General features: G+C 44.1%; 1 protein-coding gene across 2 annotated transcripts in view; it reads left to right on the top strand.

Moving 5' to 3' along the window:
- Positions 1 to 24704, top strand: part of APBA2 (amyloid beta precursor protein binding family A member 2) — a 193766-nt gene that overhangs the window by 98605 nt on the left and 70457 nt on the right. For both annotated transcript variants that reach the window (XM_061595509.1, XM_061595508.1), the window contains one exon: positions 4194 to 5206. In XM_061595509.1, the coding sequence (XP_061451493.1) occupies positions 4232 to 5206 (975 nt within the window). In that variant the 5' untranslated portion in view covers positions 4194 to 4231. The remainder of the gene's footprint in view (positions 1 to 4193; positions 5207 to 24704) is intronic.

Genomic DNA, 24704 nt, shown 5'->3' with positions numbered 1-24704 from the left:
ACCATGGGAGCTGTCCTGTGGTGTTTTGCAAGGTTCCATCTGCCCTCCATGTTATTTAACATCTATATGAAGCTGCTGAGAGCTGTCATCAGGAAATTTAGTGAGCCATCATCAATATGCAGATGATGCCTAGCTTTGTTCTAACTGAATTGGGAAAGACGGTTGAGGTGTTAGACCGGTGCTTGGAGACTGGATGTGGGCCAACAAATTGATGTTAAATCCTGAAAAGACAGTGGTGTTATGTGTCCCCAGTTCTCATGTCTGGGAGGTAGGGAGATGTCCTGTTCTGGATGGGTTTGCACTCCGCTGGAAGAACAGGTCTGCAGCTTGGGTGTGTTCCTGGATTCAACCCTGTCACTGGAGGCCCAAGTGGTCTCAGTGGCTAGGAGTGCCTTTTTCGCCAGCTATGCCCCCTTTTGGACAGACTTGGCTACTGTACTTCATGCTTTCATAATGGATTTTTTGGATTATTGCCATGTGCTCTATGTGGGACTGCCCTTGAATACGACTTGGAAGCTTCAACTGGTCCAAAATGCAATGGCCAGATTATTGGCTTGAGTTCCATGTAGATCTCATAAAATCCGTGTTTTAAAATAGCTGCATTGTTTGCCAGGTCAAGGTGCTCATTGTTAGTGTTTAAAGCCCTAACTGACTTAGGTCCCAAATATCTGAAAGACTACCTCCTTCCTTACAGACCCTCTCAGGTGCTGAGATCAGCAAAGGGTGCCTTTTGATAGCTCTGCCACCCTCAGAAGCTTGGGGTGGTGGTGGCCTGGGAGATGGCATTCTCTGTGGCAGCCCCTGTGGAACTCCTACCCCTTGAGGTATGTCTAGCAACTTCACTGTACAGTTTTTTGGTGAATGCTGAAGACACACCTCTTTACCCTGCCCTTTAACACATAAGATGTCTATCTATAGGACACACACTTTTTGTGAAGCTGTGATTTTAAGTTATTTTTAATGTGGTATTTTAAATTGTTGTAAACCCCATCCCGGCACCTTGGGGCCCTCTAGATGTTGTGGGATGCCAACCCTGCAACATCTGGAAGGCCACAGGTTTCTCAATTCTGCTGTGCATACATAAGATTCCAGATGCAGTCCTTGACATCTCCAGTTAAAGGATCATGTATGACAAGGAAAGGCGCCAGTTAAGGATAAATAATACATTAAAAAATAATTTTTAAGAATTTTAATGTATCAAACAATAAAAGTAAACTTTAAATACTTATTCCAAAGGCACTTAATGAGACAAATACATATTTTAAAAAAGTGCTTCTCTGGTGTTTTGGCCAGATGTGTTTTGACAACCTGTCTTCCTCGGGGCCAAGCGCATAAAATCCAGGCTTTTGAATAAAAAATCCTTTCAAACTGGAAACAATGTATATCACAGACTAACGTGGGATGCCAAAATCACCTTTACAGTCCAATTCCAGTAAGTAATGAATAAATCTTATAAAGAAGTCATGGGTCATGCTTTGATTGTTTGATATATTGAAATTCTCACATTTATGTGTTATTTATCCTTAACTTTCCCGCCTAAACTTTTGCAGTTAAGGCTAAGTAACTTCCCCCCCCCTGTTTGTTTGCAAAGGAAGACCTGCCTGAGAATTGCTGGGCAGAACTACACCTGACGACATCGCATTGCTCCATTCATCCTTGTATTTTCTACTTTTAAAGGTAGCTTAGCCAATGACCTACCGTGTACAGACATGTGTGAGTGTGGAGGAAATGATGACCTGTGTGGTAATAACATTAGAACAGACCTGTCAGACTCTGATAATGAAAATGATTATGGTGATGACGATGGTGACCATGTTGACTAAAGCCTTTTAGGATATGCAACGTGTGAACAGTTCTGTTCTGTTACAGTAACGACTAACAGCTCCAGTAACAATAGCGAATGACTTTATACAGCTAATAACAGTGCAATTATATTACTATCAACTATTAAACTTATTACCTATTAAAATACCTATTGAAAAAAATGGAAATGAACTGCCTTCAAGCCGATCCCGACTTATGGCGACCCTATGAATAGGGTTTCCATGGTAAGCGGTATTCAGAGGGGGTTTACCATTGCCTCCCTCTGAGGCTGAGAGGCAGTGAACTGGCCCAAGGTCACCCAGCAAGCTTCATGGCTGTGTGGGGATTCGAACCCTGGTCTCCCAGGTCATAGCAAAAGCATAAATTCCAGTAGGATTTTTTTTGTTCTGTCTGTATAACCCCCAAAACTAGTATAGAGATAGGATTGATATTATAAATATGCAAATATCTATAAAACGTATTGATCTTTGAGGGGTTGTATTCGAATAATAAGCCCTACTCAAAGTAGACCCATTGAAATTAATGAACCTGCGTTAGCCATGCCTATTACCTTCATTGAGTCTAACTCTGAGTAGGAGTAGCACTGGAAACACAGGTATTTTAGATGACAGGCCCCGAGAGCCACAGCCAGCATGGCCAGTGTCAGGGATGGTGGTAGTTGTTGTCCAAAACATCTGGAAAGCACCACGTTGTGGAAGCCTGGTGTAGAGCCTACTGAACTAGATGGCCCAGTGATCTGACCTGGTATGACATGGCTTCCGATGGCAGCTGTATCTGATTATCTTCTTTGTCTCTCCCCTTTCTTCTGGCTTTTTAAAAATTCCTTTGCTGAACCAAATCCTTATGCCATCCTCCTTTTCTCAGGAGACCATTAACTTCAGATAATGCAGTGCATGCATTTAAAAATGGCAAGTGACAGGGAGGTGTGGAATCCGCTCCCATAAGATGTAGCGATGGCCCTCAGTGTTAGTGGCTTTAAAAGAGGGTTAGATAAATGCATGAAGGATAAGGCTATGGCTGCTAGCCATCATGACTATGTCCCACCTCTACTGTTGGAGCCAGTATGCTTCTGAATACCAGTTTCTGGGAATTGCAAACAGGAAGAGGGATGTTGTACTCAGGTTGGCATCTGGTTAGCCACTGTGAGAATAGGTTGGTGGTCCGGATGGGCCCTTGGCCTGATCCATCTGAAGCGCTCTTCTTATGGAGAGAATGGGACAAGGTCTGCACTTTCCTGTTGGGGGCTATGTCCGATTGCTAGAAGCCATAGCCAAGTTTTTAAGGCCTTAGGCAACCAGATGCATACAACTATGTGTGTGTGTTGCAGCTCTTTGAGTGCCACACATTAAGGTTTCAAAGGGAAGGGTCCTAAAGCACCTTGAAATGTGTGTGTGCGTGTGGTTGTGTGGTTGGGGTGGGGAAAGAGGGTGAAAAATTGAGGGTGACCAGTGTAGCATATTTAATCAATTCTATCAGCTTCAGGTAATGCATCATTCATAATAAGGAGGATGTCAGAAAGTGTGAACAGGAAAAAATATATTAAATGTGCAACTGCCTAGAGTAGGAAGCTATTCCTAGCCACAGACAATTGCTGGGTTTTAGAATTAATAAACATGCATCTCTTTGGAGCAGGTGGAGTAGAGATGGTTTTATTAAACACAATGCAGGATTCATCTGCATGAAGGAAAATTTGATGCATGTTTAGGCAGGTTTGTTGTGAAATGGATAATTTGGCTTTTTTAATCCAACAGACCAGCCTTCCCCAACCTGGTACCATCCAGATGTAAGACTCCCAACTCCCATCGGTCCCAGCCAGCTTGGTCAATGGTCAGAGATGATGGGAGTTGTCGTCCATCAATATCTGGAGGGCACCCATTTGTGAAAGGCTGCATACACCCTAAAATGCACCCCAAACTCTATGGCAGCTGCAGATTGCAGGAGGAAGATTCACTGTGCAGGACAAGCTCCTTTGTACAGAAGCTCGATTGCCAGTGTTCACCATTCCGCCTGTTGTGCTGAGAAATCCTGATAAGCTCCTAAGGAACCCCAGAGTCCCCTAGAATAGTCCCTGGACTAGACCATTTAAATCTACCTTTCCCCCTATCTGTTACATTGTGAATTATTTAACAGCATTTCAACATAGCACCCGATGTGTCGTTCAGTAAGTGTTTTGGACTAATTTGTCTTGTTTTTTGATGGGATAATTTAGGAGGCCTTTTTTGTGTGCCCCACCTCATCCTGACAGATTTTTCAAATGTCAGTCCCTGTACACCCCCAGTAGCATTGCTGTGCGTCCCCAGTGCTGACCTTTTGATGAAATGATAATTGTTGGTGGTGTTTCTTTTCTCCTTTTGGACTCTTTCCTGCAGCCATTCCTTAGAAATGATTGTCATGTAAGTCGTCAGCCATGGCGAACAGGAAATGTCAAAGCACTACAGCTGGCATGCTGGATCACCGGGCAAGAGCTTGTCCTATCTCGTCTCATGGCAGGGAGGCTGAAAGTGAGGAAAATCACTTGCCCGTGGAAGACTATGTGGCAAAGGTGGTGGAGGTGATACCTCCCAGGCAAGGCAGCCCTCCTCTAGCAGAGCACGAGTGCAATGATAACAGCGGAGATGGGGATGGAGACTCGAGTTCCGATTATGTCAACAACACTTCTGAAGAGGAGGATTATGATGAGGGCCTCCCAGAGGAAGAAGAAGGGATTACCTACTACATCCGATACTGCCCAGAGGACGATGGTTACCTGGAAGGAATGGACTGCAGCGGGGAAGAGTACATCCCCCGTGAAGAACTTCCGGTTGAGACGGATGAGTGTCAAGAAGCTGTAGAGGAAGCGGAATGGGCCGAAACAAAAATACAGCACCAGGATGAATGTGAAGCTACAGAAGCTGCAGGCTACCATGATGGTTGCATTCAGATATTGGGAGGTGAGGTGTCATGTCTGGAGATCCAAGACCAAGAGGAAAACATCCAGTATTGCCATCAAAGCGAAGAGGTCTGCCAGGGTTACTGCTCTCCCGAAGCCAATGGAAATTCCCACGGGGTGTCTCCTTACCATTCTGGGAAGGAAGAGGCTGAGCTAGAAGAGCAGGAGGAAGATATCGACCAGATTGTAGCTGAGATTAAAATGAGTATGAGCATGAGCAGCATCAACAGCGCATCGGAAATGAGCCCAGAGCACGATGGGACTGAAAACGTGCCAAATGACTATGCAGAGACTTGTCCAAAAGGAGACTCTGGCCATGGCTCCAACAGGCATCCAGGAAGGCCAAAGTCACTGAACATCCCCCCTGCATCGAAGCAAGCGGGAGATGTACCCAGAGGCTTCAAAACCAAGTCGAGAACTCCAGAGGAAAGGCAGACGTGGCCACAAGAACAGGTACGTTGTTGACACTGTTTTTTTTGCTAAGGGGCAATATGAGGATGCCTTACACATGTGTAAGTCTGTCTGTCTGTCTGTCGCTCTTGCTCTCCACCTTCTCCTCTCAAAGTACTGAGCCAGAGCGGTGGGAGAGGCATTGTTGGAAAGCTGATAAAGTTGTAAAGTTAATAGGCTGTGGTTGGGGAACTTGCACATGTTAACCTGAGAGAGAACCCCTTCAGATGCCCCTTCTGCCCCTAGAAACTGTATGGGGTAACAACACTTAGGGGAGCCATTAGTGCCTTTGTCATATCAGTATCCATTGCACCAATCCCCAACTTCATGTTGTCCCTATTTGCATGCCCAGCAACCAATGGTGGAAGACCACCATGCTTAGGAGGCTTGGAATCAAAGGGCTAGGAGCGAATATAGGCACTCACCTGCCTGTTATGCATTTATTTATTTATATTATTTGTTTCCAATGCTTTTCACTTCACATGGTCCCAAAGGAGTTTACACAGCAATCAATAAAGCAATCCATTCATCAAAATTGCAGGCCTATGCAGTTGTTTAATTTTTTCTTGAGGAGCCGGTCATTTTCATGATAGTTTTGTATTGCTTGTAATGGTTTTTTAATCTTTTAAATATTGGCATACATTGCCCTGATGTTTTATGAGAGGGCGGTATATAAATGCTTTTGCAAATCAAGAAATACAATAATACCATGTTGGTGCTGCAGTTGCCAGGAGTTTGATATGCAGCAAACCAAGAGACAGAGTTCTTGAAACAGGCACTCTTGTGATGCAACTCCTGATGATGCTGACTCTTGAGCTTTTGGTGGCAACTGAAGACTTACCTGTTCACCCAGGAATTTGGTTGAAGGTGGGTCACCCCACTGTTAAAATAGGTCTGCTGCCTCTGTTTGTGTTGGTGCCTTTCACTGACACTGTACCCCACTTTGGGATTGCTAGTAGTGAAAAGCTTGTAACAAAATTTATAAATAGATAAAATAAAATGAAGAAGCACAAGTGAGTTCAGGAAATAGGCTCAGTCCTACAGCAACAACACAGTTCTCTGATCCAGAGCAAGTCCACTGCAGGCCCGGGTGGCTGACGCTGGCGATGGAAGTTCATCAAAGAGGTCACCATCTGTGCCTCCATGGGAAGGGAGGTTTCAGCATTTGGTTGGCATTAGTGAATGTACCCCTCAAAGCTATAATAATTTCGGGTTGAAGAAGCAAACAGTGCTGCATCCAGTTCTGTGTCTAATGGATACAGTACTGCAAAGGAGATCAGCACATGAACTGGAAAAGAGTTCTCAGTTTGACTGTGAATGCAGGCTTGTGACTATTATTGCGTGTGCTTAAAAATGTTGGCAAAACTCCCTTTGAGCAAACAGTGCCTCAGCAAAGTTGGTAGTGCCATTAGTTCTACGAAGGACTGAGCCATTTAGGCTCCGATCTTAGGTCGACCTACCTTGGAGTAAGCCCTGTTGAACTACAACCCTAATCATGCCTACCTTGAAGTCAGTCCCAGGAAAGTAAGGTTAGTATTTTTTAAAAAAATGTTTTTAATGCTGTTTTGTTTTAATGTATTTTAAGATCTGTTTTATTATGTTTTAGAGTGTTTTAGTGCTTTGTCTGCTGCCCTGGGCTCCTGCTGGGAGGAAGGGCGGGTTACAAAATAAATAAATAAATAAACAAACATTGCAGCCTTACTTCTGATTAAATGTCAGTGGGATTGCGCTATCAGAGTCGATATACCACAAAGTTGGGGAACCTGTGGCCTTCCACATGTTGCTGGGCTACAACTCCCATCATCCCTGACCATTGGCCATGATGGCTGGGGTGCATGGTAGTTGGTGCCCAACACCACCTCTGGAGGGCCACAGGTTGCCTATCCCAGCTATACCAGATAGTGCTGGGGCTTCCTCGTATTGAGTCCAGGGCAACCTCATGCCTGATTTCAGCCACTTTTTCACCACAGGCCCTGCCTATCCTGAGTCCTGATGGCAGCACGTTCTGTAAAATGTATTTATGTATGTATTTGTTTATTTGTTAAATTTATATCCCATCCTTCCTCCCAGTAGGAGCCCAGGGCGGCAAACAAACACAAAAAAACACTCTAAAACCTCATAAAAACAGACTTTAAAATATATGAAAACAAAACATCTTTAAAAACATATTAAAACAAATGTTGCACTGGACACCTCACTGAAGATTACAGTAGATGTGGATGGGGCATCAAGATTGCTATGGAGGCAAGCAACTTTACCCTCAAAGTGCCTTGCAAACAATTCATTGTGGCCCTTGGAAGGGTCTAAATCTCCATTTCCTAGAGTTGATGTCAACAGACTCCTGACAATACGAAAAAGCTCCACTGGACGGCTACTTGAGGATGCAATGGAGGCAGAGAAGTGTGCTTTCTTCGCCGCCCTCACCACCACACAGTTATGATGTTTAACTCATTCCTGAATACCCTCACAGCACGTCTTTTGCCACTTGCGCTCTAGCCATCATCTATCCTGTTTTATTGCTCTTAGTTCACTGGTGTACCAAGGTGCAAACTGGGCTCCACAATGCCGGAGAGGGCGCTCAGGGGCTGCAGTGTTAAGAGCTGAATGTGTCTTGTTGTTCCACAGTGTGACAAGGGCTTCAACAGGATCACCTGCTCTATCTACTGGAAAGTCCCTCAGGGCTTTCAGGAATCCAGTGGATTTCATTAGTCTCCAGGGACAGACCAACTTAATCTGTCCACCACCCCTGCAGAGGAGGATTGGAGCTGTAAGTCTAAACTTCACCAGGAAGTGGTCTGACCATGCCAATCGGGTAACATCCACCCTCCCTATACTATACTAGTCTCTCTCTCTCTCTTCCTCCAAGAATAATTGACATTTTTTCTTGTATAGACTTATTGGGGGCTGTTGGGATGAGCCTCTGCACTTCAAAATTTGCCACTATACCAGTGCTCACCCAGCACTGAAACCAAATAAAAATAAACAGATTAAAAAAAAGAAAAAAGCTGTGGCAATATCCCAGGAGCAAAGTCCAGTACTGATAATATATCTGCCAGTCATAAGCTGCATAATCAATACCTAACAAAGGTGTAAATCTGGTTAACGGTGGATATTGGGTCAACAGGCTAGTGATCAATACAGAGAGATTATTAAAACTTCAAAAATCTGTATAGACTTTAATGTGGCCATAAACCCTTCCAGCTTGGAAGCGGCTGAGAAGCCAGAGTGTATACAGCTTGTCAGTTGTACGCAGATGGCATTGGCCTCTGTGCATCAGCCAAATGGGAAGGTTCACTCAAGATTTTGGACTCTGCTAGGGCTGTGCTGACGGGCTGATGGCAGTTATAGTCCAAAACATCTTGAGGGCACCAGTTTGGCAAAGGCTGGATTAAAGCAGGCTTAGTTGATTAAATCATATCTCTCTCAAATCAATTGGCTAACATATACAAATATGCATTTTTTTTCAAAATGTCTCAGAATCAAGGCTCTTTATTGAGATACTGGGGGAACAAGTAAGAGAGCTTTTGCCTGTTCAGTTGCAGGGTGCCCCTCTGTTAAAAAGAAAGGTGGCCTTTAATCATTTTCCTAGGGACAGGTGTCCCCAAGCAGTCTCTCAAAATTTGAAATAGGTCCTCTAACCTTTATGCAACGTACAGTTAATTTAGTCAAATATCTTAGCTACCGAGAAATATTTCTAATTCACAGACATTCATGGCAAATTATTTTAATTTGACAAAATAATATTTTTAACACATATTTCAATGTGTTTAAATTGCTGAGCACTGTGTCACAACATTTATAAAAGTGAAAAATCTAAGTTCTGATCAGTACATTAATCCAAGAGGTGTAGATCAGGGTGTTTTTTTATAGCAGCAGCAGCCCTCCAGATGTTGCTGAACTACAACTCCCATCAGCCCCAGCAAGCATAGCCATTGGCCAGAGATATTGGGAGTTATGGTCCAGCAACATCTGGCGGGCCAAAGGTTCCCCACTCCAGTTGCACAGGAATTCACAAATACAGTATCTGTATAAAATCGATGCTACAAAAATACCCAGAGTTTTTTTGCTAAAAAATGAGGTGCTGGTACTTGTATCTTGATAAAAGTGCTGTGGGTGCCAGCACACAATGGTTGCCATGGGCAACAGCCAGCGAGTGCTGTCACACACACACAGTGCTGCAAATACCTTTATAGTTTTTCCCCACAAAGCATCCATAGCTGTTACCCTCTTAAAGAGATCTTACCTGGTTATTCAAATTCATTTTAAAGGATTAATTGGTTCCAAATTTGCATAAATTGGCATATGAATCAAATGGGCATCTTTGGAGGGAAAATACGTCTTTTTGGGTTCCTAGCTGGCACAGGCATGGGTATATTTATTTATTTATTTTATTACACTTGTATACCGCCCCATAGCCGAAGCTCTCTGGGCGGTTTACAGTAACTAAAAACATGAAAACAAATACAATTTAAAACAGATCTTACAAACACAATTTAAAAATTTAAATAGTATAAAACACATGCTAAAATGCCTGGGGGAAGAGGAAAGTCTTGACCTGGCACCGAAAAGATAACAGTGTTGGCACCAGGCGCACCTCGTCAGGCGCACCTGTGTTGCAGCTGGTGCCATCAGAAGAGAGGCATTCTGTCCTGTGTGCGAGTGACGACGGGGTGCCTCAGGTGGTGCTTCCCCCCCACAGTATTTAAAGCAGGAGTGGGCAGACTTCAGGCTTGTGGATCTACTTTGGTTTGTATTAGAACTCTCTGAGGTCTACCAGCCAGAGTCAAGCGCAAATCGTGGCCCTGGCAGGCAGACATACGTTAAGAAAGGCCGTAGCTCCGTGGTAGAGCATCTGCCTTGCTTGCGGAAGGTCCCAGGTTCAATCCCCAGTGGCATCTGCAGGTAGGGCTGGGAATGCCCCCACCTGAAATCCTGGAGAGCCGCTGCCAGTCAGTGTAGACAATACTGAGCTAGATGGACCTGTGGGTCTGACTTGGTTTAAGGCAGCTACCCATATTCTTAAGAATGAATGGGCAGAGTGCTCTGGAGCATAAGCTCAGTCCAGGAATTTGGGAGCAATATGAAAGAAGCTCACAAGTCTTTTCACACAAAAATCTAGTGCCATGTTCCCCCACAGTGTTTCTTCCAGTAACCTAATTTAAGCTGGTCTGGTTGAAGAGAAGCTTCCTAGTTGTTGCTATTGTGAAGTGACTGGGAGGCAGAAACTCTTGTGGATCTACTGCAAATCACCCAGAGATCTGCCAGCCCTGGTTTATAGTTCTTGTATTAAAACTAGTTAGATTTCTTTAGTGTTGCTCAATTTACTGGGAATGCTTTTTGAAGTTTCTAGTTCTAACCCTGAGAAAGAGGTGGATCAGCCTTTCTCCAACCTGGTTCCCTCTAGATATTTTGGAACACAGATCCCATCAGCTTCAGCCACTGTAGTCCAAAACATCTGGAAAGCACCAGGTTGAGGAAAGGCTGATCTAGAAGGTCAGCCATGTTCCAGGATGAATGCTAAATTATTACTGAATTTTAATAAAACATATTTCTTGTGAGCATTAATGTCTGTCTAAAGCGGACCTTTAGAGTAGTGTCACCTGCCCTTTGGAATTCCCTCCCCTTAAATATTAGACAGGCACCTACTGAAGACCTTCCTCTTTCAACAAGCCTTTTAAATAGACACTTTATCCCAGTCTGCATCTGTGTTGGAACTGCTTTTTAATATGCTTTTAAAGCTTTTTTTTTTAAGATGTTTTTAAAGATGTTTTGTTTTAATATATTTTAAAGTCTGTTTTTATGATGTTTTAGTGGGGAGGAGAGCCTGTCTGGGAGTCCAGAGTCTGTGAGTTCAAATCCCCACTTTTGTCTCCTGGGTGTCAAGGGCCAGCTAAAGATCACCCCCACAGTGAGTGGCTCAGGGGTTAAGCACCCTGCCACCTGTGCAGCCGTGGACAAGCTGCATAGTCCCAAGGAGCCCAGTTGCCGCCCAGCTGGCAGTTGTGGACAAGGAAGGGGCTGGCTTGTGCAGCTGTGGCAAGCTGAGCAGGCCCTAGCCAGCTGGGGAGGACTGGCCTCGGAGGCAGTGGGAAACCCCCTCTGAATACCGCTTACCATGAAAATCCTCTTCATATGTTAGCCATTAGTCGGGATCTACTTGAAGGCAGTTCATTTAATTTCAGAGTGCTTTTAGTGTTTTTGTTTGCCATCCTGGACTCCTATTTGGAGGAAGGGGTGGATAATCATCATCATCGTCGTCGTCATCATCATCGTCATCATCATAGTTATTGGGAGATGCAACCTGAGCCAGTGGTACATTGCCTGTTTAATCTTGCCAACCTGGAGCTTATTAGTTGAAACAGCTCAGTGTACATCTGCCATTTGATGTGATAGACATGGTATTGCTGGGCTGCAGAATCTGTTCCTGTCTCCTGCTTTGACAGCAAATATTTTAGTTACATCTAGGTGTCATTTTTTCTGTAAATTCATTAGCCTTTAAGTAGGAGGAAGAAAACAATCTAGGAGAGTCGTTGCCAGCCTGGGGTCCTCCATATGTTTTGGTCTGAGTTACCATGACCTGAGTTGAAGTCCATATATGGAGAGCATGAGGCTGGTGAAGGCTGATCTAGGACAACACAGTACAATCAAATGGATCATTTACAGTCATTTACAAGGGTCAGTTCTCATATTTTCCCACTGTCCTTAAACTTTTGAAGAGACTTTGGCAAAAAAATACAAAATCGTCTAAAAATTATAGTGTAGTGCTTTAGGAGTGTTGGACTGGGGCCTTGGGAGACAGGGTTCAAATCCCCGCTTGGCCATGAAGCTTACTGGGTGACCTTGGCCAGTCACTGTCTCTCCGCTTAACCTACCTCACAGGGATGTTGTGAGGATAAAATCAGGAGGAGGAAGACCATGTTTGTACATTACCTTGAGCTCCTTGAAGGAAAGGTGGAATATAAATGTAATAATAAAGAAATAAGTAGTATGAACTGCCAAGGGCCATAGTGCAGTGGTAGAACATCTGCTTTGCATGTAGATGGTGCCAGGTTCAATCCCCTGCATCTCCAGGTGGGATTGGGAAATACTCTGTAGAGCTGCTGTCAATCATGTAGACTAGGGGTTCCCAAACTGTGATCCATGGACCACCAGTGGTCTGTGAGCTTCATTTAGGTGGTCTGTGGAGTATCTGTAAAAATATAATAAAAATCATACAGCATCGAGCACAGCACATTACAGTTGCTACAATAGGCAGAAAAATCATTAAGTGGTCCACCAAGACCATCAGCAATTTTCAAGAGATTGGGGGGGTGGATTGGAGAATCACTGATGTAAGCAACACTGAGCTAGATGGACTGTTGGTCTAACTCATTACAAGAACAGGCATCCTCTCTTTCTTTGTTTCTAGAGGTTTTTTTATGTAGATTGCACCTTGACTGTAGTGTAGAGTCATAAATGCACATACATGAAGATGGTGTGTAGACCTCATACTACCCATGCGCATGGTGGTGAGCCTGGCTTGTTGGCTGACGTGAGTGCCCTATTATAGGGTAGAAGGGCGGGATAGAAATATTTTCAATAAATAAATAAAATGTTAGGAGTGCATTCCAGTGAATCAGATGCTGGATCCACCCCAGCCTTGACTCTCCTTCTATGGTTCAGATGGGCTGTCATTTTTTTTTTAAAAAAACTAGGGGCTGTGCCCCTGCTCGCTTTGCTTGCTGACCCACAATAATAATAATAATTTAACCCCCCCACACACATAATATATGGGTGCGCGGGCACCACGGGGGACACTTAAGCAACTCCAGCCACTTCCTTGCTGCTCCCCATGGCCAAGGCCCAGGCCTCTCAGCCGAGCTCCCGCAGCTACCTGACATGAATCACCAACAGCAGCAGCAGCAGCACAGCAGCTGAGTGAACCCGAGGATATGGAGATGGAAAAGTTAGGAAATATAGGATATGTCGGTGTCGGCAGCCTCCTCCTGCTCCTCCTTGGGCCCGGTGTCGGCACTGCCTCTGGTGTTGGCGCGTCTTTGGAACAACGGCCTGGAGTTTGTGATGTGGCGGGCGGTGGTGACGATGGGCCACGGCTCCTCGCAGGACTCGGTAGAGTTCAACATGGACCACGCCAGCTTCATCTTGCACCACCACCTGGAGCTCACTTTTTGCGCCCGGCACTTCTACCTACGCTGCCCCTGCAGGAAATGGCACCCTTGTCAGCGGTGCCTTCCAGCGCAGGGGCGGCCCGGACCTCCAGCTGCCCCCTGCATACTTCTGTTTGCCATTTTTGGGATCCCCTGGGAAGCTTGTGAGACTTTGGGGGTGATTTGTGTGTGTTGGACCCTGGGTGAGAGCCAGGGTGGATGGGTGGAGCCAGGAGATTGAGATATGTTGAGTGGTGAAGTGCAAGTCCATTGTTTTAATATTTATGTGTTAATTTGTATTATGTATGCGTTTGTATTGTGGCTTTATTGTATATTTTTATAATATTTGCTGTTGTTTTATACCACTTAGAGATTTTTATATATATTAAGCGGTATAGAAAAGGCTTAAATAAACCTGACCTACCCTCATGATTCATCAAACTTCCCCTACCCCTCACCAACCCACATTTCCCCCATGGTAACCCCTTGGCCCTTCCCCTTTCACCTCCTGCAACTGCTGAGGCCTTCTAAACCATCCCCTCCCAAGGCATTCTCAAGCCATCCCCCTCCCAAGAACTGGCAACCCCCCTGGAACTTTCAAACTGCCCCCCAGGCACACTCAAAGTGTCCCCCCTCCTAGGCACACTCACAAACCTTCCCCCCATCCTCTCAGGCATACTCAGAAGTGGTTCCAGGCTGCCTCTCCAGTTGCCTCCTGGCCGCTTACCTGCTTGCTCCATAGCTGCCCATTCACCTTGCTCACTTGCTCCACAGCCTCTCACCTGGCTCATCTGCCCCAGAGCTGCTCACCTCGTCCATCTAACCCGCAGCAGCTCACCTTGTTCATCCACTCAGCTGATCGCTGCTCTCGTATCACTTGTCTGCCCGACAGCTGCTTGTCTATCCCACAACCTCTTGCCTTGCTTGTCCACCCCTTGTCTGTCTGCCCTACAACCACTTGCCTGATTCATCCACTCCACATCTGCTTGCCTCGCTCGCCCTTCACCACCACAGCCACTTGCCTCGCCTGTCCACCCAATAGCAGCCTGACCGCCTTGCTCCTGTGCCAGCCATCTTTGTTTGCTGGATGCCTCGCTTGCTTCCTGTGCTCCACACATGCCCCCGATGTCACGCAATGTCACGTCATTACGCCGTGATGATGTAACGTCTTACATTTTTATTAAATAGGAAGAAATGACGTGCTACAGTATGTAAACAGATTTGGATTTATATGTTTCTTTGTTGCCTAACTTTGAAAAAAATTTTGTTTCTTCCTTCATGGAGGGATTGAGGAGGCAGAAGAATTCTTGGTGATAGCATGCATGGCCAGCCAGGCAGGACTCTGCACAGCCAACTTTTGTGTAAAACATGCAAGACCATATTTTTTCAGATCCAGACCATGGAGAGGAATCAGAAAAATTGGACTGAATGCAGAGATAGGTGGCAGTGTGGATATATGAAGAGAATAAGCACCCCTACAGATAAATGACCCCCCGCACATACACAATGGCTTGACCCTTGTGGTTCCTTGAATAAAAGGCATTTTTAACATACAAATTCTGACTGAACCATTAACTGCTTGAATGTTAACTCTAGTAAAATCACCTTCTTTATATTTTGCATGGAGCATCAAAAGTGACCCTACCTCTTAAGAATTTTATGTGTAGATCATCTGGCTTTTGACCTTAGCCTTATTCTGGCATTGTGCTCATAAGTCAAGCATCTATGCAAGTAGGAAGAGTGGAGAAGAGCATGCTAAGCACCCCCCATCACCCTCCCATTCAGGGAGGATGAAGGTGTGCCAACCTCCATCACCCTCTGTGGCCCTCCCCATCACCCCCCAACTTGTGGAGGGTGAAGGTCTGAAGCAAGGAGCCTCCTTTACTTATGGAGGTTCCCTGTGTGATTTAGAATCCTGTACAAGTGAGGTGGAGAACCTCCGCGGGTAGTGGAGTCCCCCTCTCCAGCTTCAGATCTATGAGTTAGAGCAGCCTTTCCCAACCAGTGTGCCTCCAGATGTTGTTGGACCACAACTCCCATCAGCCTCAGCCAGCATTGCCAATGGTCAGGAAGATGGGAGTTGTAGTCCAACATCTGGAGGCACACTGGTTGGGAAAGGCTGAGTTAGAGGGAAGCTTAGTGCATTGTTTGTGGGTATTATTATTATTGCTGCTGCTGTTGTTTAGATTTATATCCCGCCCTTCCTCCCAGTAGGAGGCCAGGGAGTATGCTTTGCAGAATGCCTGAATAGGGCTCTTGTCTTGCAGTACAAATTCCAGGTTTGGGGGGCATAGACAAAGTGCCCTTGTCCTCCCCCTTCTCTGTGGGCCCCCTTCATTCCAAGCCCCTGCCCTCTTCCTGTGCCCAGGGCTGACAACCACCCAGAGGAAATGCAGAAGGGAAATAGAGGACATTACTCTGTCTCTTTACTCTCATCTTTGCTTGCAGTTAACCTCCCCCCACACACACACTTCAGCAACAAGATTATGTCTCACTATCTTTGAGACCAGTTCTCTGCAGAGGCATTAATTTTTGATTGGAACAAACAGCAACAAAGAAACACAAAGAACCCCCTAGGTGCCTGGTTTGCAAATAGAGCCATTTATGGCCAGCTTGTATATGGGGTTTTTACAGTGTGACATTGTCAGCTGGTAATGATGTTCTGAGAACACTGGTGACCTTTCCATATGCAAAAACAAAGAGAGAATTAGGCCTATTTTTAAAAGTAAATGGGGTGGGTGGGTGTTGGCATTGAAATGGTGCATATTAAGGAGCCCTGGTTTATAACAATCACATTACATCTTAAGGTTCACGTGTGTTGAAGAAGGGCTGTAGGTCACTGACAGAGCACGTGCTTTGCATGCAGTCGGTCCCATGTTCAACTGGTATTTCCTGTGGGACTTAAAGTAGGTTTCTTCCCCAACCTGGCATCCAGTAATGTTAAATTCAGCCTTTCCCAACCTGCCATCTTCCAGATGTTTTGGGCTACAGCTCCCATCAGCCCCAGCCAGCATGTTCGGTGGTCACGGATGATAGGAGTTGTCGTCCAAAACATTTGGAGCGCACCAGATTGAGGAAGACTGCCCTAGAAAGTCAATGCCAGTCAGTGTAGACTATTGTTCTTCAACCTTGGGTCCCCAGATGTTGTCGGACTACAACCCCATCAGCCCCAGCCAGTTTTGCCAATGGCCAAGGATGGTGGGAGTTGTAGTCCAACAACATCTGGGAACTCAAGGTTGAAGAACAGTGTTGTAGACAATACTGTGTGTCTGTGACCAGCCCCTGGTGTGGGAGCTGGAACTGGAGTCAGCTCTGTAGCTGAGCCAGAGAGTTCTAGATTGAAGTTAGATATTTAATGAGTTTGCAAGGGAGCTGTTAACTCAGCAAGAATCCAGAAGAGATAGAGAGATTTATATATACTTTGTGACAGACCCTCCTCTCCCTGGTCTTCTGCTGGATCATTGCTTGCAGCTCTGTCACCCCCACCTCCTAAGGAGACCCTTCCTCTTGATTCCAATGGTCAGGGATGATGGATGCTGTAATTCAGCAGGATATGAAGGACACAGGTTAGTCACCAGTGTGATAAATCTATAAATGCTAAATAATTACTGTTGAGAGAATCAAGCCCATTTGTTAACCATATCTGAAACATGCTGTTTAAATCTGGTGTCGTTCTAACTCAGTTTGTATGTGTGAATGTTTGGTCTGTGGTTGCATTTCTTGTGTTACCAAATGAATTGTAATCAGATCTGACAAGGCCTTTGAAGAATGGAAGAAGCTGTGCCTCTGCCGTTGCGCATCACAGGCCAAGTATCCATGCTGTCACTTCTGCTTGCAAATCATTTTCTACCCCTACATCTATCCTGCTTATGTGCGAAGCCTTTCTGATTTAATCCAGGCAGTTCCTGAAATAATTTATATGCCATTTGGCAGTGTTTCAGCCTTCTACATATTGGTTCCCTTAAACTAATATATGTATTATTATTTTTTGCTGTATGTCAGCGCATGTCACACACTTAATTTAATGGTGCAATGTGATTGGATTTTCCCCAACTGTGATTTATAGGCCTTAAAGGAATTCTGAAGATGGCTTGCTGCTCAGGCCATCTGCTGTGGTGGCCTTTCCAACTTGACAGAATCCTAAACTAACAGAATCAGATTTGTTGTTAAATTCTACTCCAACAGTTTTGTGATGAAGCCTCCTTTGTTGAAGAATGGCTAAAAGTTCTTTGTTGAAGAACTAGAGGTTGCATGCAACTAATTTTTACTCAGAGCGGATCCACTGAAATTGATTGACTTAAGTTAGTCATGTCCATTAATTTCTGCTCTCGAGTGAAACTTGGTTGGATGCAACCTTAGAAATCTAGGTTGCCCGGCAGGAATTCAGGACCTTAGACAGAGCACAGGGGAGTTATTGTCCATGCCAAGGCTAGCAAGAAGGTAGCTTAGAGCAGGGCAGATGGTTGATTGGGAGCTACTGGGAGATCAATTGCAATAGATAAACAAGGGTTTCTAACTCACAGATATTTAAGAGCAGCAGCATTAAAATGCCTTTTCTCTTCTAAATTAGGCTGTTAGAAGCTTTGATCTGTATTAATTTGGAAGGGCCTGTAGCTCAGTGAGAGAGAACATGCTCTGCATGCAAAAGATCCCAGATTCAGTCTGTGGCATCTCTAGGTAGGACTGGGAAAAGACTCCTAAGAGCCACTGCCAGTCAGTGTAGATATACTAAGACTGCGAGATGGACCAAAGAGTCTAACTTGGTACAGTATATGGCAGTTTCTTAGCATTCCACAAAGAGGGAATTGTGCATATTTCCTAGTCAATGTACATAATCTCCAACAGACCTTTGGAAATGTGCATATCTTGGCTGAATTTTGTACATTCTTCAGTCATTATGTATGGCAGGTTCCATTCCAGGCCCCCGCCGAAAAGCAAAAACTGCCAGAAAGTGGGCCCCTACAGCTGACAGCGATCAGCTGGAGTGTGAGAGCTCTCCAACCTACAGCTGATTGCACACTACAGCTGACAGCTGGAGTGCGGTGGCTGGAGCTCCCCGTACTACAGGTGATTGCCCCACTGGTGGCACCGTATTAGCGGAATACCGACAAGTGGGGTGCCGACAAGTGGGGCCCTACTGTAATCTCTAACAGATGTTGGTGAATGTGCATATATCTCCTGAATCTGGTACATTCTCAGGCTATTCTGCATAATCCCCACCAGGATTTGAGGAATATGCATGTCTTGGCTAAATTTTGTACATTCTCTGACCATTCTACATAATCCCTAAGAAGCTTTGGGGAATGTACATACCTTGACTGCATTTTGTACATTCTCCAGGCAATACGTGCATTCTCTGGTCAGTGTTCATAGTCTCCAAAAAATATACCTCCCTGATTTCAGATGTGTATGATCTATGACCCCCAGGCTGCATCTCGTCCACTGCCTAATCTTACTTGTCCCACAGTGTACCCTCCCATTGATCAGCAAAGCAGCAATAAAGTGTGTGTTGGCGGTGCTCCAGATAAAGAGTAACGATTAACAATAGCGGCATGGGGTCAATCATCATGAGAATCTCTGGGGAGCGAAAATTTAATTAGCTGAGGTAGGGTTACCCAGCACGGAAAAGAGGACGGGAAGAGAAAGGGTGTGACGTACCTCTGATCCTGCTCACTGCCATTTCTTGTTCCACACACTGCTGGCAAAAATTGCCCATTTTTAATTCCCTGTTTTGAGATGGAAGTGTGTAGGATCTTAGCAATTTTCTCATACTGACTGGAAGATGAATTCACATTCTTTGCGGAGGACACTGGGTTGTATTCCACTAAGTCCTTTGCAGAGTCAACCCACTGAAATTAACAAACCAAATTTGTCTGTTTACTTCAGTGGGCCCACTCTGAGTAGGGCTAGCATGCAATACCACCCTATGCCTCTGGCCTGTGTCATTTCTTGACCTGGCATTCCAAACTGTGGCTGGGGAGCAGCAAGGGTTAACGGAGCGGCAGGGCCACCACTGCATCTGCAGACCCGATGCTCATGCCAGCCAGGGCAAGAGGTGGCAGTGGGGGGGGATTGCTTCAGGGGTGGGGCGGAGCCAACCCCACTGCTGTCGTATAATGGTATCAGGCCCGATTTGTAGCATTTGTAATGCCCTGTTGCTGGATGCTATATGATTTTAAGTGTATTTTTATTGCTTCCTTTATTTCTTACATATTGCATTTTATTGTATTCCATAATACAATAAAATAGAATATAAGAATAAAAGAAGGCATTAAAATGTAATTCAAAATCAATGCAAATATTTAATGTGATGGAGGTGCCATCTTCTGTCTTCAACCACAAACCCACAGACATGCCAAGAACCACCTGAATGAAGGTTGCGAACCACTGGTGGTCCATGGGCCACAGTTTGGAAATTCCTGTGATAGTCTAGTGTTTTGCTGTGCACACTTTCACAGTAATAATGAGATTTGTTACTACTTCCAAATCATCATTTAATAATGAGTGTTTTTGGTATCCTAATAATAACTTTTGGTTCCACTGCTAGTAAATATCCAGTCATTTCCTACGTTTTATCTCAAATTAATGTCCGAAATGTTTAATTATTAAACAGCACCAAAATATATGCACAAAGCATGCTCATGAGGTTTTGTGTCTTTCTATAATTTAATGATTTCTTTAATTTATTTAAAACGTTTCTGTAGTGAAAGCGGGGAGCTCTTCCCCGTCTGCTCTCACTGTCCTAGGAGTCAATCCCCAGCCTTGGGCAATTGATCCCAGCAAATCCTGGTTTGCCAAGGTTGTGCACGTCAACACCAACCCTGCAAGGTAGTACTGCCACCACCCTTCAACTGGTTAGCTACTCTGGAGCAAAGGGAACCCCAGAGCCCACTTAAAAAACACCTGAGCCTCTCAGGACCAGAGTCTAGATACACTCTTGGCCCCTTCTGAAGTCTTAGGTAAAAATGTTTCTCTGTTACACGGTAGTTGTGGTCAAATGTCTGAATTTAGGAACTGACCCCTTTCTTTGGAATAAACACACGTTGGTTTAAAGTAATTAAAGTTTATTAAAAATAAAATAAGAAAAGCATAAAAAAGGTTACAAAAAGCAAAAAGGTACACACAAATAATTTGTAGCAGCAATTGAATCCTAAATTCATACACCCAAACGGGTAAAGTATTTAGTAAAAAAGGTAAAGGAAAATTTATTGGCACAAATCAAAATAACAAAGCTGTTTGCCTAGCTATACTTACAAGAGCATAGGATCTCTCATTGAATAGCTTTCTTCCCCTCAGGGAGTTGCAAGTCTAGATCCATTTCAATCGGGTTTTAGGCCCGGTTTTGGCACTGAGACAGCCTTGGTCGCCCTGTACGATGACCTATGTCGGGAAAGAGACAGAGGGAGTGTAACTCTGTTGATTCTCCTTGATCTCTCAGCGGCTTTTGATACCATCGACCATGGTATCCTTCTGGAGAGGCTCGCGGAGTTGGGAGTTGGAGGTACTGCTTGGCAGTGGTTCCGCTCCTACTTGGCGGGTCGTCTCCAGAAGGTAGTGCTTGGGGAACATTGCTCGACACCGCGGGCTCTCCAATATGGGGTCCCGCAGGGGTCAGTTTTGTCCCCCCTGCTTTTTAATATCTACATGAAGCCGTTGGGAGAGGTCATCAGGAGTTTTGGAGTGCGTTGTCATCAGTATGCTGATGACACGCAGCTCTACTTCTCCTTTTCATCTTCTTTTTTTTTTTTTTTTTCAATAATTTTTATTCAGATTTTCATAAAACATACAAGACGAAATCATAAAACATTCAAAGACAAAAAACAAAATCAAAAATAGTTAAACAAAAAGAAAAAAAGAAAAAAAAACAAAAATAAAAAATAAAGAGTAAAATATTGACTTCCCATTTGTCAAAGATCAAATCAGTTATAAGTCTATAATATATAACAATCCTGTCTCTTAAGTCATATTATAAAATCACTTTCCTCCAGTAGTTATCTTACTTAATCATCAAATCTCATAAACATTACTTTATTCTTTCCACAAAAAGTCAGAGAGAGGTTTCAATTCTTTAAGAAATATATCTATCAATTTTTTTTTTCAGATAAGCATATCGATTAATCCATCTCATTACTAATTATGATAATCTTATTGTCATAACCATAGTCAAAATAAACATTTCAATTAATCCATCACATCAGAATCTGTTAGGTTCAGTAATTTCAGTAGCCATTGTTCTATTATCCCTATTAGTTCCATTTTCCATCTTCCATCTTCAGTAGTCTTGTTAAGTCCAGTAATTTCAGTATCCAATCTTCCATTATCAGTATTCCATAATAATCTTGCTGTCAAAGCCATAGTCATATAGTAAGAGTCTGATGGGAATTACCTCTATCCCAAATATTTTCTTGCCATCCATTCTGAATAGGTTGCTGAAATACTGCTGTAAAATCATATCTCTGTTCTTTTTTTCAAAATACACTGGGTCATCTCTTGAAAGTTTTTCCATTGTCACATGGCTGCAGTTAATTCCATAGATTTTCTCTATATTGGGCTCCATCACATCATTCCAGTCCAGAAGATTATCCATGCCATTGATAACTTTATCTCTAGAATCTTCATTAATTTCTTCAGAGATAACATTGAGTTCCAAACAATAGATTTTATTTCTAAAGTCCATAGACTCCAAATCTTGTTCCTGTTCCACGTTTGTTCCAATCTCCGGGATCTCCTCTCTCACAGGGACCCCTGTTCCAGTCTCCAGGGTCTCCTCTCTCACAGGGACCCCTGTTCCAGTCTCCAGGGTCTCCTCTCTCACAAGGACCCCTATGTCTTTAATCTCCTGTGTCTCCAAACAATAGATTTTGTTTCTAAAGTCCATAGACTCCAAATCTTTTTCCTGTTCCACGTTTGTTCCAATCTCCAGGGTCACCTCTCTCACAGGGACCCCTATATCTTTAATCTCCTGCTTCATTTTACTCAATTCAATTTTCAGCTCCTTACAACCCTGTCGCAGGTTTTGTTTCGTTATCTCAATCTCATCCATTATTTTCTGAAACATAGTTATTTCCAGATTCTCAGCCACTTTCTTAATTGCCATTTTAAAAGAAAAATATAGGAAAACCACTTCTTATTTCAGCAACAATTGGGTTAATACTCCAAACTTGGTGACATCACAATATAAACAGAGCAGACAGCCTTATCTCTCCATGCTTAAGTAAACAAAATGCAGTTCCCAGGATCGAAACAATTAATGGCGGTCGTCAGGAAACAGATTCGTCAAAATAAAATAGACCAAAAAGAGAGTAGTCTCAGACAATATAATATTCTTCAAAATAAAAATCTGGAATAGAAATCCCTCTTCTGTGTATATCTTTAGAATGCAAATCCAGGACAGCTTTTTGCAACAAAAACAGAGATAAGCTATTAATTAGTGAGTAGCAGAGAGAAGTTATGGCTCCCCAGTGAGATGTCAAAAACCGATCAATCTGGCAAATCTCTTTTAAATAGCAACAATTTAAGTCAAGTAAAAGAAAAATATAGAAAGAAGGGTGCTTGCCTGTTAGTGCGTTCTCTCTTAGAAGATAAGATGAACGTTCGCTTTATCAGATAGAGCTTGTTGTTGAAAATCCGTCCCACCTTCGTCGGCTGGACCTCGTCCCATAAATTAATGAGATCTGGTCGTCCCAACAAAAATAGGCTTTGAGGTTAATCTCTTCGTTTCTCCCTACCCGGGAGAAGTTTAATCAGTCAAAAAAAAAAAAAATCTGACTGATATATCTGAATAAGCTTCTTTTGAGGCAGGAGCCCGTCTCAAAAGCAGGCACAGGCTAAGTCACCCTTCCCGGAAGTCTCCTTTTCATCTTCTTCAGGTGAGGCTGTCGATTTGCTGAACCGTTGCCTGGCCTCGACAATGGACTGGATGAGAGTTAACAAACTGAAGCTCAATCCAGACAAGACTGAGATGCTGTTGGTGGACGGGTTCTCTGATCAGATGGTGGATATATACCCTGTCCTGGACGGGGTTACACTCCCCCTAAAGGACCGGGTTCGTAGTCTGGGAGTCTTTTTAGACTCTTCCCTCTCACTTGAGGCTCAAGTAGCCTCGGTGGTTAGGAATGCGTTTTACCAACTTCGGTTGGTAGCCCAGCTACGTCCCTATTTGAGTAAAGAGGACCTTACATCAGTGGTACATGCTCTGGTAACCTCACGTTTGGACTACTGTAATGCGCTTTACGTAGGGCTACCTTTGAAGACAGTTCGGAAGCTACAACTAGTGCAAAATGCGGCGGCCAGATTGCTGACAAGGACCAAGCGGTCCGAGCATATAACACCTGTTCTGGCCAGCTTGCACTGGTTGCCAATATGTTTCCGGGCTAGATTCAAAGTGTTGGTATTAACCTATAAAGCCTTATACGGTGCGGGACCACGATACCTTGCGGAACGCCTCTTCCGATATGAACCGGCCCGTGCACTACGTTCTGCTACGAAGGCCCTCCTCCAGGTTCCAACTCACAGGGAGGCCCGGAGGGTGATGACAAGATCTAGGGCCTTCTCAGTGGTGGCCCCCGAACTATGGAACAGTCTCCCCGAGGAAGTACGCCTGGCGCCGACTCTGCTCTCCTTCCGGCGCCAGGTCAAAACCTTCCTATTCTCTGAAGCATTTTAAGTTATACTGATTTAATTTTAAAAATGTTTACTGTGTTGGATTGTTGCTTGTATTTTAGTATTGTTTTGTTATTTATTGTATTTTTATGTTTTATGTTCACCGCCCAGAGAGCTATTGCTAGTCGGGCGGTATATAAATTTAATAAATAAATAAATAAATAATAAATAATGTAAATGGAGCCACAACAGAACATCACTATAGGCAAGGTGGTGCTCCGAAGTGGGACACAAACCCAGAGTTCTGAGCCTCCTCTTATGGAGGAAAATTCCCTCCCATCCGGAGACAATTAACCAATTAACATTTTCATCAAAGGATGAAAAACGATGTTCCCACAGCACCTGGCGCCTCCTCTTGGTTTCCCATAACAAAGCAAGGAGTTTTACGGCCTTGACAGAACCAGGCCCCTTCCACTGATAAGAAGGTGCAAAATTACTGTAAGCTGGTACAGCTGTGTTATAAAAATTACCAAGTCACAGTGATGAAAGAACATCAAAGATTTAACTGCTTGCTAGCAAGCTAACAAGGAAGATGTCAAGGGGAAGAATTCCCCATAAGGCTTTGGGAGTTAGCCATTTTAACTGCAGGCCAGGGTAAGGCTGGCAAGCTGGCATGACAGTTTCTAGCCTGCCCTTAATTGTAGATGGTCCCAGGGCAGGTTACAATAAAACAATATAATCCTAAAACAAAG

Source organism: Rhineura floridana, chromosome 14 (assembly GCF_030035675.1).
Source record: "Rhineura floridana isolate rRhiFlo1 chromosome 14, rRhiFlo1.hap2, whole genome shotgun sequence".
Classification (NCBI taxonomy): domain Eukaryota; kingdom Metazoa; phylum Chordata; class Lepidosauria; order Squamata; family Rhineuridae; genus Rhineura; species Rhineura floridana.
Note: the sequence above shows the minus strand (reverse complement) of the source record. Positions and strands in the feature narration are given on the sequence as shown.